General features: G+C 48.9%; 1 protein-coding gene across 18 annotated transcripts in view; it reads right to left on the reverse strand.

Moving 5' to 3' along the window:
- Positions 1–17,529, reverse strand: part of LOC117565809 (uncharacterized) — a 113,079-nt gene that overhangs the window by 19,624 nt on the left and 75,926 nt on the right. For 17 of the 18 annotated variants that reach the window (XM_034245098.2, XM_052002662.1, XM_052002660.1 and 14 more), the window contains 28 exons: positions 15,456–15,782; positions 15,084–15,401; positions 14,664–15,005; positions 14,304–14,600; positions 13,938–14,243; positions 13,239–13,883; positions 12,864–13,181; positions 12,459–12,794; positions 11,781–12,395; positions 11,073–11,723; positions 10,694–11,005; positions 10,301–10,639; positions 9,935–10,243; positions 8,918–9,868; positions 8,547–8,858; positions 8,145–8,486; positions 7,786–8,085; positions 6,769–7,719; positions 6,344–6,661; positions 5,949–6,278; positions 5,568–5,882; positions 5,187–5,492; positions 4,480–5,124; positions 3,769–4,410; positions 2,431–3,702; positions 2,050–2,364; positions 385–1,980; positions 4–318 (listed from right to left, as the gene is read on the reverse strand). In XM_034245098.2, the coding sequence (XP_034100989.2) occupies positions 4–318; positions 385–1,980; positions 2,050–2,364; positions 2,431–3,702; positions 3,769–4,410; positions 4,480–5,124; positions 5,187–5,492; positions 5,568–5,882; positions 5,949–6,278; positions 6,344–6,661; positions 6,769–7,719; positions 7,786–8,085; positions 8,145–8,486; positions 8,547–8,858; positions 8,918–9,868; positions 9,935–10,243; positions 10,301–10,639; positions 10,694–11,005; positions 11,073–11,723; positions 11,781–12,395; positions 12,459–12,794; positions 12,864–13,181; positions 13,239–13,883; positions 13,938–14,243; positions 14,304–14,600; positions 14,664–15,005; positions 15,084–15,401; positions 15,456–15,782 (14,025 nt within the window). The remainder of the gene's footprint in view (positions 1–3; positions 319–384; positions 1,981–2,049; positions 2,365–2,430; positions 3,703–3,768; positions 4,411–4,479; positions 5,125–5,186; positions 5,493–5,567; positions 5,883–5,948; positions 6,279–6,343; positions 6,662–6,768; positions 7,720–7,785; positions 8,086–8,144; positions 8,487–8,546; positions 8,859–8,917; positions 9,869–9,934; positions 10,244–10,300; positions 10,640–10,693; positions 11,006–11,072; positions 11,724–11,780; positions 12,396–12,458; positions 12,795–12,863; positions 13,182–13,238; positions 13,884–13,937; positions 14,244–14,303; positions 14,601–14,663; positions 15,006–15,083; positions 15,402–15,455; positions 15,783–17,529) is intronic. The other variant, XM_052002668.1, reaches the window with a different exon arrangement.

The following is a 17,529-nucleotide window of genomic DNA, read 5'->3' on the forward strand; positions in this document are numbered from 1 at the left end:
TACGGATGGTACGACAACCGCTGAAAGCGTCGCCCGTGAAACCGGGTAGGCAACTGCAGTGGGGACTATGATTAATGGTGCGGCATGCGGCATTTTGACCGCAGACGCCGGGACAGGGATCAATGCAGTGATGGTTGTTGCATGCCTTATCTAAGGCACACTCGCTGGAGATGGTGCATTCGGGACGACACGCTGGTGGAGCACCAATAAAATCGGGCAGGCAGCTGCAGATTGCTTGTTGATTAGTCTCACGACACTGGGAGTTGGGACCACAAGGTGATGGCTGGCAGGGATGTAGAGGAGTGGGATCACGCAGAGCTATTGATGATACAAATGTTGTATGAGCCTCTAAACTTGTAGTTACATAAGCTTTAATGAACTTACGTTCTCTTTGTACTGTGCAATAACTATAGGGATTACCCTCGTAGCCATTGATGCAATTACATTGAGGCAAATGATCGCGAACGTGGCAAATGGCATTGGTGCCACATGCACTTGGACAGGGATCGCGACAGTGTTGATTGAAGCACGCCAAATGGCTAGGACAGTCAGAGTTGAGGACACATTCGGGCCTACAGCCCTCGTAGGGATTGCCATAGAAGTCGGTTAGACATTGACAGGCGCCAGCTCCATTTTGTTCATTGCAAATGGCATTTGCGCCGCAAGGACTGGGTACACATGGTGACACTGGCTCTTGTACATCTTGAATCACTTGACAGCTAACGAAGGGATTACCACCATGACCGTTGGCACAGACGCACATGGGAGTGTGGTTAATAACATAGCACTCGGCATTAGTGCCACAGACTCCTGGACATGGATTGCGGCACTTTTGATTTAAGCACGCCAGATTCGTAGGACAATCGCCGTTGCTCACACATTCTGGTCGACAATGTGGCGGAGTTCCGATAAAATCTGGAAGGCAACTGCATTGTGCATTGTTGCCAATGTTGCGGCACTCGGCATTGGCGCCACATGGAGAAGGCTGGCATGGATCTATGACATCTAATTCCAAAGGTGGTGGTGGTGGTTGTGGATGGCAGGCAATGAAGGGATTTCCAGTGTAGTGTGTAATGCAGCGACAGTTGGGACTGTGATTCACAACTTGGCACTCGGCGTTCAAGCCACATGCTCCAGGACATGGATCCTGACAACGATGCTGTAGACATGCCAGATGCAATGGACATTCCACATTGCTATTGCATTCGAATCGACATGAAGGCGGCACACCAATAAATTGGGGTAAACATGAGCAGACGGCTTGTCCGTTTACTGGGCGGCAATGGGCATTGGCCCCACAAGGCGAGGGCTGGCAAGGATCGACGACAACACGCGGTGGAGGTGGTGGCAATGGCACACACAGGGCAAAGGCATTGCCTGTCATGCCATCGGGGCAATGACACATGGCTACGTGGTTGTGCACCTCACAGATGGCATTGGTGCCGCATGTACCCGAACATGGATCAGTACACTTTTGACGCACGCAGGCCAGGCTGTAGGCGCATTCGGTGCTCAATACGCATTCGGGTCGACAGCCTATTGATGGATTACCATGGTAATCAGGCAGACAATTGCACTGACCATTTCGACAGATAGCATTCGGCCCACAAGGCACCCGTTGGCAAGGATCTTCATCATGGATAGGGACAGGCGTTGGTGGTGGGGCTTGGCAGGAGGCAAATGGATTGCCTGTTAAACCAGGTGCGCACAGACACGTTGGCGTATGATTGATGACCTGGCATTGGGCATTGAAGCCACAAGCACCTGGACAAGGATCGCGGCAACGTTGTTGTTGGCACGCCAAATGGCTCGAACAATCTGAATTGATTGTACACTCGGGACGACAATTTGGTGGACTACCAAAGTAGTTGGGTTGACACGTGCATACAGCTGTGCCTTGATTATCGCGGCACTCGGCATTTTGACCGCAAGGTGACGGAATGCACGGATTTTGATACACGTCCTGGACAGGTGGAGGGGCTGTAAACGTAAACATGGATAGGATAAAGTTGAATGGTCAACTCAGATGATGCCACAATATTATCTTACGTGGTACAGGATAACAGCGGCTGAATGCATCGCCTTGATATCCCCTCAAACAACTGCAAATGGGAGCATGATGGTAGACCCGGCATTCGGCATTGGAGCCACAGACACCAGGGCAAGGATCGCTACATTTTTGATTAATGCAGGCCTTGTCATGGGCGCACTCAGCGCTCGTGACACATTCCGGTCGACAATTGGGCGGGGAACCAAAATAATCGGGCAAGCATGAGCAAATGGCCTGTTCATTGCGCTGTTTGCATTGAGAGTTAGGGCCACAGGGTGAAGGTTGACACGAATTTACATACTCCTTGAGAATAGCTAAAGCACAAGACGAAGACGTTATGGATTGATTGGGATGTGAATAGCTGCAGATAATAGACTCACGTTTCTCGGGGAGTTGACAATAACGATAGGGATCTCCTGAAAAGCCATTCAAACAATGGCAAGTCGGTAGATGGTTAAAAACTCTACAAGCTGCATTAAGCCCACATACGCCAGGGCAGGGATCGCGGCACTTAAGCTGATGGCACGATTTGTCTGCGGGGCAGTCACTATCTGACACACATTCAGGACGGCAAGCTTCGTATGGATTTCCGTAATATTCAGGCAGACACTGACAAGAGCCGGCATTGCCCTCTTGTCTGCACTCTGCATTGGCGCCACAGGGATTCGGGTGACATGGTTGAGTGGGCTCTTCTTGTTGTACAATGGGTGTTTGGTAGCAGTTACTAAATGGATCTCCAGTATAGCCAGTTGTACAATAGCACATGGCGACGTGGCTGAGCACATGACAGATGGCATTGGCGCCACAAGAACCTGGACACGGATCCACACACTTTTGCCTAACGCATGCCTTGTCAAAACTACACTCCGAATTTGTGACACATTCTGGTCGGCAGTTTGGTGGTGTTCCAATATAATTAGCGAAGCAGTTGCATTGAGCTTGTTGTCCTACAGCATGGCAATTGGCATACGGTCCACATGGTGATGGTTGGCAGGGCTGCTTCTTCACGATGATATCTCGTTGCGGTGGCTCAGGCTGGCATCCCAAAAACGGATTACCAATGTGTCGTGGTGGGCAGCTGCAAATGGGCGCATGATTGACGACATGACACTGGGCATTAAAGCCGCAAGTTCCTGGACAGGGATCAATGCAGTGCTGCGCTTGGCATGCCAGACTTGGCAGACAATCCGAGTTGCGTGTGCATTCTGGACGACAGCTTGGCGGAGTTCCTATATAATTCTCCAGACATGAGCAAACGGCGTTATCATTGAGCACACGACATCTACTGTTCGGGCCGCAAGGCGACGGTGCACAAGGGTTGACTGGAGGTGAATATTGTACCAATGGAGTTTCGCATTGAATAAAAGCATTGCCTGTCATTCCGGTGGGACAACGACACATGGCAATGTGATTGAGGACATCACATATGGCATTGGGGGCACAGGTGCCCGAACATGGATCCACGCACTTGTGTCGCACACATGCACGATTCCTGGGACAGTCTGCGTTGAGAACACACTCTGGACGGCAATTCACATAGGGATCACCTTGATACTCGGGCAGGCAGCTGCACTGACCCTTGTGGCACTGTGCATTAGGTCCACAGGGGGAGGGATTGCAAGGATCATCGTTTACGATGGGTACGGGTTGGGCTAAGGGCAAATATGTCAAATCAATTGAAAAATTCGCTAAATCCAGTTGTGTGGTTAAAGGCTTACGTGGTGCGGGCTGACAGTAAGTGAACGGATCACCCACGTACCCAACAGGACACTGGCAGCTGGGGACGTGATTCCTCACAGTACATAGCGCATTGTAGGCACAGGAACCGGGACAGGGGTCCACGCAGCGCTGATTAATACACGCTAGACTGGGCAGACACTCGGCACTAGTTGTGCATTCGGGTCGGCAGCTCGGTGGGGCACCGAAGTACCCCTTTAGGCAGGTGCATACGGCCTGACCATGAGACTGCTCACACTGGGCATTGGCACCACACGGCGAGGGACGACAAGGATCGCGCACAGGTTCCTCAAGCAGCGGTACTGGCGGGGGAGGTATCGGATAACAACGGGTGAATGGGTCTCCTGTATAGCCCAATTGGCAGGCGCACAAAGGTACATGATTGCCAACATGACAGAGGGCGTTGCTACCACAAGCGCCAGGGCAGGGATCGATGCACTTGTGTTGTACACAGGCCTTATTAAAGCTACACTCCGAAGAGATAATACATTCAGGTCGACAGCCCGGAGGCTGGCCTATATATTCGGGCAAACAAGAGCAGACGGCCTGTTCATTGAGTTCCTTGCACTGTGAATTGGGCCCACATGGTGAGGGTTGGCAAGGATTAACATACACACGAATGGCTGTAAAGTAGAAGGCACGGAAAGGGTTTAGGTACTGTTCTAAGAGACTTTGGAGAACGCTGTGCTTACGTTTCTCCTCACGCTTGCAGGCAACGTAAGGATCTCCTACGTAATTGATCAGACAGTTGCATGTGGGTAAATGGTTGCGGACATAGCATTCGGCGTTGTGACCGCAACTTCCAGGGCATGGATCGTGGCATTTTTGATTCATACACGCTCGATTTGATGGGCAGTCCGAGTCGAGCACACATTCGGGACGACAGGCATCGTAGGGATTGCCAAAGTATTCGGGCAGACATTGGCAGGATCCAACGCCGTTACGCTCACGACACTCGGCAAACGAACCACAAGGATTAGGATTACAAGGCTGGATTACCTCCGGAGGATCACGTTGAATGGGTGAACAGAGTACAAAGGGGTCTCCGCTATAGCCAGGTTGGCAGAAGCACATGGCACTGTGACTAAGCACACGACACTCGGCGCCGCTGCCACAGAGACCTGGACAGGGATCCTGGCAACGGTTGTTGACGCATGTTCGCGATGAGACACAATCCGAATTGGTCAAGCACTCTGGTCGGCAGTTAGGTGGTGATCCAAAGAAATTCTGAAGACAAGAACAGGATGGAGTATCGCCAATGCGACGGCATTCACTATTCGGGCCGCAGGGCGAAGGTAGGCAGGGATCTTGAGGTACAATATCTCGCACGGGTTCGACTGTGATTAAGCAACGGAGTCAGTTTGATGATTTAAAATTGGAGGGTTGTCGTCAAACTTACTAATAACGTGACACTGGATGAAAGGATTACCGGTATAGCCCGAGCGACAGCTACAGAAAGGACTGTGGCTGACTGCTCGGCACTCGGCATAGGCACCACAAGCACCTGGACAGGGATCGATACAACGTTGGTTTTGGCAAGCGCGACTTGGGTCACAGTCATAGTTGGTCGTGCACTCGGGTCGACAAGCAGGTGGCACACCATAATAATTGGGCAAGCAGCTGCAAATTGCTTGACCCTGTCGTTCGCGACACTCGGCATTGGCGCCACATGGTGACGGCTGGCAAGGATTTTGATATATTTTAACTAAAGGGGAAAAGTTGGGTCTCAATTAATTTTGTTCGTGCAGGAAAAGGGCTTAACTGTAGTAGGGAAACCTACTTTGAACAGGGCTGCAGTACACAAAAGCGTTGCCAGTCATGCCTTCCGGACAGTGGCACATCGCAATATGGTTAACCACTTCGCAAATTGCGCTCGTACCACATGTGCCTGGGCAGGGATCCACACACTTTTGCTGAGCGCAGGCTAGATTACGTGGACACTCTGCGCTTATTACACACTCGGGACGGCATGCGACGTAGGGATCACCTTGATAATCAGAAATGCATGTACATTGCCCTTGACCCGAACAGATGGCATTGCTGCCACAGGGATTGGGATTGCAGGGATCCCTGGGTTCCTCATACGCAGGTGGGGCTATACGAATAGAAGGGTTTATTGATTTACTTAAAGTTAAAGGGCTTTTCACTTTTTCTTTCTTACGCGGTGCTGCTTGGCAAGCTACAAAAGCATTGCCCACAAAACCATGTATGCAAACGCAATTGGGTGTATGGTTGAGAACACGGCATTCGGTGTGTTGACCACAAGCGCCGGCGCAAGGATCGCGACACTTTTCATTGATACAGGCCAAATGAGTGGCACAGTCCGCGTTTATAGTGCACTCGGGTCTACAGTGAGGTGGAGCACCATAATAGTTTAGTTGACAGGCGCAAATGGCCTGGTTTTGTTGATTGTGACATGTGGCATAAAGACCACAGGGGGAAGGTATGCAGGGATCTCGATAGGGTTCCACATCTCTAAGCGGTGGTTGCGCTAACACCAAAAAAACAAATTAACATCACTTTTCCTTAGAACAACTCTTGGATATGTTTGCTTACGTGTTGGTTGGGGTAGACAACGCACGAAGGGATCGCCGATGAAATTAAGGGGACACATGCAAATGGGACTATGGTTGCGCACCTGACATTTTGCACCCTGACCACAGACACCGGGACAAGGATCAATGCATTTTCGATTGATGCATGCCCTAGTCGTGGGACATTCTGCACTAGATGTGCATTCGGGACGACAATTAGGTGGGGCACCCATAAAATCGGGCAGGCAAGAGCAAACGCCTTGATCTTGCACCTCCCTGCACTGAGCATTCGAGCCACAGGGTGAGGGAGCGCACGGATTTACATATTCGTAGACAATTGCTAGTGTTAGGGATTAGATAAAAGTACACTCCAAATTAGTAACTACTTTCAAGTCTACACATATTGGGTTAGACAATTTCTACTAATGATAATTGAAACTAGCTTACGTTCTGCGGGCTGGTTACAGTATCTATATGGATCTCCGACATATCCCGCGAAGCAAGAACACATTGGTGTATGGTTGACAACATTACATTCGGCATTTTGCCCACAACTGCCAGGGCAGGGATCGCGACACTTTTGCTGCTGGCAGGCACGGTTCGATGGGCAGTCTGAGTTTAAGATACATTCCGGTCGGCAACCCTCGTAGGGATTACCAAAGTATTCTGGTAGGCATTGACAAGCACCAGCACCGTTGCGTTGTGTGCACTCTGCATTTGCTCCGCATGGTGATGGCTGGCAAGGATTGATGATTTCAACATCTTGTTCAACCGGTTTGCACTGGGTGAAGGGATCACCAGTGAGTCCCGGATCGCAAGCGCACAAGGCTGTGTGGGAAACAACGCGACAAATAGCATTGACTCCACACAAACCGGGACAAGGATCGCCACACTTTTGATTGATGCAAGCACGATTTGAGGGACATTCCGAATTAGCAACACATTCTGGTTTACAGTATGGCGGAGAGCCGACAAATTCTGGCAGACACGAGCAAGAGGCGGTTTCACCGGTGGAGCGGCATTCAGCATTGGCACCACATGGCGATGGGTGGCACGGATCCTGAGGTAAAATATCCTTTTGAGGAGGCTCGATGATCTGCTGGCAGCCCACGAAGGGATTTCCAGTGTAGTGCGGAAGGCACGTGCAGAAGGGATTGTGATTTACTACGCTGCACTGGGCACTGCGACCGCAGGAGCCGGGACAGGGATCAATGCACTTTTGGTTTACACAGGCTAGCTGCGAAGAGCATTCTGAGTTACTGGTGCACTCTGGACGACAAAGTGGAGGAGTGCCAAGGTAACCTGGCACGCAGGAGCACACAGACTGCTCGTTGGCAACGCGGCATTGTGAGTTTGGTCCACATGGCGAGGGCTGACAGGGCTGTATCAGAACGGGTGCTGCAAGTTGAATGGAATTTGCTGGTAATCTCGTTGCAAGTGGACCTAATAAGTACTGATATTTACGTGGTATAGGTTGGCACTGTAAGAAAGCGTTGCCGGCAAATCCTTCGGGACATGTGCACATAGGCACATGATTTATCACATTGCATAAAGCATTAGGAGCACATGTGCCTGGGCAGGGATCGAAGCATCTATGTTGTGCACACGCGCGATCTCTTGGGCAATCTGAGCTGCTAAGACATTCAGGGCGACAGCCACTGTAAGGATCTCCTTGATAGTCGGGCAGGCAGCTGCAGATTCCTGCATTGCATACGGCATTTGAACCACAGGGCGAGGGATTGCAAGGGTCGTCAGCTTCCACAGCTAAAGAGTAAAGTGTAAAGTAGTGGGTAAAGATGTGCCGGGTTGTGCTATTTGCTTACGTTTCGGTGGTGGCTCAGGCTGACAGTGGCTAAACGGATCGCCAGTATACCCGGCAGGACATGTACAACTGGGCGTATGATTAAGGACATTGCAAATAGCACCAAAGCCGCAAGAACCTGGACAAGGATCGCGACACTTTTCATTGATGCATGCTTGACTGCTGGGACAATCCGAGTTGATGCGACATTCGGGACGACAGTTAGGTGGCACTCCCAAATAATTGGCCAGGCATGAACACGAGGGTGCTTCCCCCTGGGGTCGACACTCGGCATATGAGCCGCATGGTGAGGGTACACAAGGATCTATTGGTTGTTTCTGTACAATAATTGCTGGTGGCGCCGCTATTGACAGTTAGGAAATATAAATTTTAACCCATTGAGAAATCAGAAATAATCACTTACGGGGTATGGGCAAACAGCGATATAAAACATCGCCTGTGAAACCAGACCGACACGAGCAAATGGGACTGTGATTGACCACTCGGCACAAAGCCTGGTCACCACAGGTACCTGGGCAAGGATCAATACACTTTTTGGCCACACAGGCCTTATCTGCTGAGCATTCCGAAGAAATTGTGCACTCCGGCCTACAGGCTGGAGGTGCACCAATATATTCGGGCAAGCAAGAGCAGACAGCCTGCTGGTTGATTTCTTTGCATTGGGAGTTGGGTCCACATGGCGTAGGTTGACAAGGATTCACATATTCTTTAATGGCTATAAGGAAAAATTAAAGATTGAAGACTATTTTTTTCCATTAAATTTATATCCCTTACGTTCACGTTCAATTTGACACGAGCGGTATGGATCGCCACTGTATCCTGTTAGACAGCTGCAGCTTGGAACATGGTTGAGGACATTACAGATGGCATTCAGACCACATGTGCCTGGGCAAGGATCCTGACATTTCTGTTGCTGGCATGCACGATTCGAGGGACAGTCAGAGTCTATTACGCACTCCGGGCGACAACCTTCGTATGGATTACCAAAGTAACCTTCAAGACATTGGCACGAGCCTGCATCCTGGCGAGACGTACAACGAGCATTGGCGCCGCAAGGACTGGGATTGCAGGGATCTAATTGATCCAATTGCTGGATGCGTTTCTCCACGCACTGTTGGAATGGATCACCCTCCATGCCCTCGGGGCAGTAGCAGCTCGGCGTATGAGACAGAACACGACACACAGCTAACTGACCACATAATCCAGGACATGGATCTCGACATTTTTGTTGAATACATGCTTGATGCGTTGGGCATTCCGAGCTGGTCACACACTCTGGACGGCAGTTAGGTGGAATGCCTCTATAGTCCGGTAAGCAGGTGCAGGAAGGTGTTTCATTAATCTCACGACATTCGGCGTAGGGTCCACAGGGCGATGGTAGACAGGCCTGACGTGGTGGAGGCGTTGGTGGTTCAATGATCGGCTGACAGCTGATGAATGGGTTGCCCGTATGGCGATCCAGACAGCGGCAGAATGGACTGTGATTTGTCACATGGCATTGGGCATTGCGGCCGCAAACACCAGGACAAGGATCTCCACACTTTTGATTCAGGCACGCCTGATTCAAGGGACACTCAGAGTTAGATGTGCACTCTGGACGGCAGAAGGGCGGACTGCCAATAAAGGGTGTAATGCAGGAGCAAATAGCTTGTTGATTGGCAACGCGACATTGTGAATTGGGACCACATGGCGATGGCTGGCAGGGATTCTGTATTACGTCGAGCTCTGCAAATGGTCGGTGAATAGGGGAGTTGGGGTGATAATATGGAAAACTCATTGATGGTGGCTTACTTGGAACTTGGTTGCACTGAACAAAGGCGTTGCCTTGCATGCCCTCGGGACAACGGCAATTAGGTATGTGGTTAAATACTTCACAGATGGCATTGGAGGCACAAGTTCCGGGACAAGGATCCACGCATTTGTGACTCACACACGCACGGTTGCGGGCACAGTCTGTGTGTAGAACACACTCTGGTCTACAGCTTACGAAGGGATCACCCTGGTAGTCAGGAATACAGGAACATTGACCGTCACGACAAACAGCATTGGCACCACATGGTGATGGATTGCAGGGATCCTGAGGTTCAGGTGATGCTTTAACTATAGAGCAATATGAGTTTGAAGCTATTCTCAATGAATCACAAGGAAAGGTCTTACTTCTTTGTGGTGGTTCAGGATTGCAGATAATAAACGGATCCCCGATATAACCCACAAGGCAACTGCATGTGGGTGTGTGATTAATCACATTACATTGCGTATTGAGACCGCAGGAGCCCGGGCAAGGATCGCGACACTTTTCATTAATGCACGCATGACGAGTGGGACACTCGGCATTAATGGAGCATTCAGGACGACAGGCGGGTGGAGTGCCCAAATAGTTGGGAAGACAGGAGCACGAAGGAGTGCCGCGAATGTCACGACATTGTGAGTTGGGGCCGCACGGTGACGGTACACAAGGATCAAGAGGTTCGCGTTCAATAGGAGCAACAGGTGGCGCTAAAATACAACAAATTTTAGGTTCAGCCCATAAAAAACTGGTGAGTTGCTTACGAGGAATGCGATGACAACGAGTGAAGGCATCGCCAGTATATCCACTCAAACAAGTACAGATTGGACTATGATTCCGCACTCGGCATTCAGCATGTTGACCACAGACATTGGGACAGGGATCGACGCATTTGCGGTTCACGCAGGCTTTGTCAGCGGTACATTCCGAGCTACTGGTGCACTCGGGTCGACAAGCGGGTGGTTGACCTATAAATTCGACTAGGCAAGTGCAAACTGCTTGTTCGTTTACTTCGCGACAGCGCGAATTGGGTCCACAAGGTGATGGTTGACATGGATTCACGTAGACTGGTTCCGCTGGGAAGAAATTATGATGGTCAGGATGGTGTCCGGGGTCATGTAAATGGAATTGTTTAAAGCTTACGTGGGGCATTTTCGATGATGCGACAATAGCTATAGGGATCGCCAGAGTAACCATTGAAACAGTTGCAGGTGGCCAAGTGATTAATAACTTGACACTCGGCGTTCTGGCCACATGTGCCTGGACAAGGATCAAGACACTTTTGCTGCTGACATGCTCGATTCGATGGACAATCTGAGTTGACGACACATTCAGGTCGACAGCCCTCGTATGGATTGCCAAAGTGTTCGGGCAGGCACTGACAGGACCCAGCTCCACCACGTTCCTCACATTTGGCATTGATACCGCATGGGCTGGGATTACAGGGTTGCAACACCTCAATGGGTTCATCTCGAATGACACTGCATTGGGCAAAAGGATCTCCCGTGAAGCCGCTATCACAGAGACACATTGGCGTGTGACTGAAGACACGGCAATGAGCATTTAGCCCACAGAGTCCTGGACATGGATCCACACATTTTTGATTGACACAGGCCTGACTGGTGGCACACTCTGAGCTGGACAAGCATTCCGGTCGACAATTTGGTGGTGCACCTAAGAAATCAGGCAAGCAGGAACAGGACGGAGAATCACCTGAGACGCGACACTCAGAATTAGGGCCACATGGTGATGGTTGACATGGATTCTGAGGGCGTTCGTAGCGAATGGGCTCAACTGCAAATATTTGAGGTTGTAGCGAAGATTGAGGAAACAAATTTATCGCTGGCTTACTATTTTGTTGGCAGCGAACAAAGGGATTTCCAGACATTCCGGAAGGACAACTGCAGAACGGAGCATGATTGACCACATTGCAGAGAGCATTAAAGCCACAGGTTCCTGGACACGGGTCGCGACACTTCATATTCTGGCAAGCTTGATTGGCTGCACAATCCGAGTTGGCTACACACTCGGGGCGGCACTGAGGCGGACTTCCCACATAGTCTGCCATGCAAGAACAAACCGCTGTCTGCTGCACCACACGGCACTGGCTATTAGGGCCACAAGGTGTAGGCTGGCAAGGATTTTGTGGTGGTGGGGCAGCAACAGGATGACATTCAAAGAATGCATTGCCTGACATTTGATCGGGGCAACGGCAGATGGGCACATGATTGTTTACCTCGCACAAGGCATTAACACCACAAGTACCGGGACAAGGATCGATGCACTTGTTGCGTACACAAGCTCGATTCTGAGCACAATCTGTGTTCAGCACACATTCGGGACGGCAACCCACAAAGGGATCACCTTGGTACTCTGCGAAGCAAGTGCATTGACCGTCCCGACATAGGGCGTTCACACCACAGGGCGAGGGATTGCAAGGATCATCCTTGACTGGAGGTGTTGTTGCTGCAAAAATGTGTGAAAAAAGTAAACATCGGTATTCTGTACGACTGCTCACTAAACACCTACGTGCTGGTGGCCTGGGATTGCAGTAGGTGAAGGGATTGCCAATATAACCCTCTATGCAAGCACAAAGCGGAGTGTGATTTATAACGCTACACTGGGCATTCATTCCACAAGCACCCGGGCAAGGATCGCGGCATTTCTGATTGATACACGCCTGTTGGCTAGGACACTCCGAGTTGATGGTGCACTCTGGGCGACAGTTGGGCGCTTGACCGATGAACGTGTCCAGGCACGAGCAAGCGGGTACGCCATTAATGTTGCGGCATTCGGAATGTGGTCCACATGGTGTGGGAACGCAAGGATCACGTAGAGGTTCCTGTTCTCTTTCAATGGGCGGTGCTGCATAGTATCGAATCGGTAGCTGATTAAAGTAAACAATTGGCGACAACGGGAAGAATAACTGCTTACGTGGAATGGGATAGCAACGTGTAAAGGCATCGCCAGTAAAACCAGAGATACAACTACATAACGGACTGTGGTTGCGTACACGGCAAATAGCATTGCTGCCACATGAGTTTGCAACACAGGGATCAACGCACTTCTGATTGATGCATGCCTTGTCAGCGGCACACTCCGAAGAGATGGTACATTCGGGTCGGCAGGCGGGTGGTTGGCCTATATATAGGGGAAGACACGAGCACACCGCTTGTTCGTTAACGACACGACACTGCGAGTTGGGACCACATGGCGTAGGCTCACAAGGATTCGAATACTCCACAGTAATAGCTAAATAGGAGACGCGAATAAGACTTGGCACTAAAGACGTTGTTTGATTTAGCTTACGTTCAGCTGGCCGTGTGCAAATACGATACGGGTCACCAATGTAGCCAGCCACACAATTGCAGGAGGGCAAATGGTTGACAACCTGGCAAATTGCATTCTGTCCACATGTACCAGGGCAGGGATCTTGGCATTTCTGTTGCTGACAAGCACGGTTCGAGGGGCAGTCCGAATCGAGGACGCATTCAGGTCGGCAACCATCGTAGGGATTGCCGAAATATTCGGGGAGGCATTGGCAGGAACCAGCTCCATCGCGTTCTCTGCAAATAGCGTTTGATCCACAGGGACTCGGGCTGCAGGGCGTGCGTATCTCGATGTCTCGCACAATCTCTGGGCTGCACTGTGTAAATGGATCTCCTGTATAACCTTCCTGGCAGAGACATTGAACGGCATGGCTAACAACGCGACATTCGGCATTGAGGCCACAGCGTCCTGGACAAGGATCAGCGCACTTCTGGTTGATGCAGGCCAGCTGACTGCTGCAGTCGGAGCTGGTGACGCACTCGGGTCGACAGTTGGGCGGGCGACCAATGAAGGTCTCCAGACAAGAACAGGCTGGCGCTTCGCCTATGGCACGGCATTGTGAATATGGTCCGCAGGGTGAGGGACGGCACGGATCTTTTGGTGCTAAGGTCTGAACAGGCTCGACTGGGAAATTGGTGGAATTATAAACTGATCTTTCTGAAAAGATTATTTGCTTACTTTGTGGTTGACAACGTATGAAGGGATTGCCCGTAAAACGGGCTGGGCAAGTACAGAAGGGACTATGATTGACTACAGCGCAATTGGCGCCGACGCCACAAGTACCAGGACATGGGTCACCACAACGTTGATTGAGACATGCCTGTGTTGGAGCACACTCGGCATTTGAGGTGCACTCAGGTCTACATGTAGGTGGTGCTCCGATGTAGTTGGGCAGGCAGGAACAAACAGCTTGCTGATTAACTTCGCGGCATTGAGAGTTGGGTCCGCACGGCGATGGCTGACAAGGATTTGTGGTAACGATCTCTGAAGAAGGATTATGTAAATTACATAGAGTGAAAGCCAACGAAGTTCGATAGAACGTACTTGTTACAGGGGAACAGCGAATAAAGGCACTTCCGGCTGTACCATCTGGGCATCTACACATTGGTATGTGGTTGATGACATCACAGATGGCATTTTCGCCGCAAGTTCCTGGGCAGGGATTGATGCATTTGCTGCGAGAGCAGCCCTTGTCTCGTGGACAGTCCGAGTTGAGTACGCATTCTGGACGACAACCGGCGTAGGGATCGCCATGGAACTCAGGCAGACACGTACAGATACCATCATTGCATTGAGCATTTGGACCACAAGGCGACGGTTGACAACGATCCACGTATTCATCTATGATTAATCGATAAGCGATTAGAACAAAGATTTGCATCCCTTTGAAATGGGAGAACTCACTTAGGACAGGCTCTGGTGGTGCCAGGCGACAACTGCTAAACGGATCACCCGTAAATCCTGTTGGACATGTACAAATAGGCGTATGATTGATGACATTACATTCAGCCGCAAAACCACATGACCCAGGACAAGGATCAATACACTTTTCTCGTATGCAGGCCATGCTTGAGGCGCATTCGGCGCTGATGGTACACTCGGGACGGCAGTTTGGTGGTGCGCCAATGTATTCTGGTAGGCAGGAGCAGGATGGCACTCCCTGGGCATTGCGACATTGACTATTCAGTCCGCAAGGCGTTGGCACACAAGGGTCGCGCTGAATTTGTGGGACGGATGGTGCGGGGGCTGGATTAAAAAAAGGGTGTGGTTTACTTTACGAATTTTTTTCCCAGGGACAAGACTTTAATTGGGACGTTAGCTTACGTGGCAGGACATAACAACGGGTAAATGCGTCGCCCGTAAAACCACGACGACATTGACAGAGCGGACTGTGATTACGGACACGGCACTCGGCATTAATGCCGCAGGTGCCAGGGCACGGATCCTGACAGCGTTGGCTAATGCACGCTTGATCTGTGGGACACTCTGTGCTAAGGACACACTCGGGTCGGCAATTGGGTGGCAAGCCGATGTAGAGTTCAAGGCAGGAGCAGACTGCTTGGCCATTGAGTTCTCGGCACTGGGAGTTGGGACCACACGGCGATGGTCGACAGGGCTGTGTGGGTTCTTTGATAGCAGGTGCTGCAAAGGGTATCTTGTAGTTGAACTGCAGCTGATGAGTTAAATCGGTCTTACGTTGTGATGGTTCCAGGTGGCAGTAGCGGTACGGGTCGCCGGTGTACCCGATGCGACAATTGCATGTGGGCAGATGATTGGTTACGCGGCAATCGGCATTAGTGCCACAGGTGCCAGGGCATGGATTGCGACACTTTTGCTGCTGGCATGCTTTGTTCGTCGGGCAGTCGGAGTTACGTACACATTCGGGACGGCAGGATTGGTAGGGATCCCCAAAGTAATCAGGCAGACATTGGCAAGAACCAATGCCATTTTGTTCGCGGCAAACAGCATTCGATCCACATGGATTCGGTTCACAGGGGGTGATCTGCTCGTTAACAATCCTTTCTGTTTTCGGAAATGAGCAGTTTAAGAGGAGGGAGAGAGTTTTGGAGAGAGGCAGAAATTTTAATAACGTTTCTTTAGTTTTACGGGTTTAGTACGAACCGAAAACTTTTTTTTAATTGCATTTGCGTGTGTTGATAAATCCATTTTTGTGTCATTTGGTGGAGGGATTAGAGCACGAATTAAGTGTTGTAAATCCAATTAATAAATTTAGTTTGGTTTTCACATTTTTAGAGTTATTAAACGCAGTGCAATGTTTGCAGTTATAATTGCATAGTTTGCAATATGTGCAGATTAAATTTTGCAGAGTGCGTAGTGTTGTTGTGTAATTGTTGTGTGCAGTGTCGCATAACGTAACAAGCGCATCGTTACGTTATAATTTATGTGACGTAATTAAAACAAATTTATACGTGGCGTCTCTTATAACAATCGATTTATTGCAGTATTGTTAAAATTTTTGTTTTTTATTATAATTGATTAAGGTTTTGATTCTAAAGAGTTACAATGGGCTTAGTAGTATATTATCTAATATCTAACTAATTAATAAGCGCTGTTTAGTTTTTGGTAATTGTTGACTAGTATTGGTGATGATTTATAATCCATTTTTGCGGCGAACCGATGTTAAAAATAAAAGGCAGAATTTCGTTTTGGGTCGACGACAACAAGGCAGTACTCAATTTTGGGATTTTTGGGGGTTAGGGTATCGAATTCGAGGTTAGGCAGAGATCAATTGGGGTCATATTCAAGTTTTCATATATAAGTAGAAGCATTTCAAAGGTCCACAACAAGTTTCGGTGTATGGTTTTTGGGTCATGGGACAAACATATTACTTCGAAAAGCGGTAACAAACAATCAGAATAAGGCCAAGGGTTAAGTCATTTCAAGGCGTTCTTTGGGTTTAGCAATTACGATAAAGGCGTGAGAAGTTTGCATATTGTATATTGAGGCGTTAAAAAGCATATAAAATAATAAAAAATAATCAATGTTCAACAACTATAAACTAATTAAAAATTTTGACTACTGTCACACACATGTCACTTCCAGAAACAAGCCACAATTCAGACAACTCGTACAGAATGTAGTGCTCTGAAATTTGCATTTCGCTTCAGTGTAATGAAACAATGGAATGATTGTGTTGCCAAAAAACAAAAAACACTTTTTATGCAATGCATTGTGCTTGTGCGTACGATAATCAAAACTTTTAATGCAATTAAAATATGTGAGACAAACTTGCTAAATAACTTTGGGCGCATTAGAACGATTTGCGACGGTGTCAGTGTATTTGATGTGACTTTGGTATTGCATAATACTCGTAAATAACTATTTCAAATGCTTAGCTAGATCAATTTCTGAACATATTAATTAATTAATTTAAGGTCAGCTAACATATTTTACTTAAATAGTAAATGAAAAGCATTACTACTGTAATCTTTCACAAGTGTGCTGAGCATTTGAAAAGTTATGTACGGAGATTGTGTAATTACTAATAATGTTCCGAAATATTTTTTGTGTTTCGTTCCAATGCGCTTTGCTGGAAAGTGAAACTGAAATATTGATGGGGCATTTATTTTGGTCAGGGGAAAATGTTTGATAAAATAATTTATATAATAATAATAGTAATTTTAAATTTAATTCACTTGAGCATAGGGTAACCGCGGTTCAGTTTCACTTTCAATTAAAAATTTGCCCTATCAAGGCGTAAACAAAATTTACTTTAAAATTAATGTAACTTGAATTAAGCGGGTGAACA

The sequence above is a fragment of the Drosophila albomicans genome, chromosome 2L (assembly GCF_009650485.2).
Source record: "Drosophila albomicans strain 15112-1751.03 chromosome 2L, ASM965048v2, whole genome shotgun sequence".
In the NCBI taxonomy this organism is placed as follows: Eukaryota; Metazoa; Arthropoda; class Insecta; order Diptera; family Drosophilidae; genus Drosophila; species Drosophila albomicans.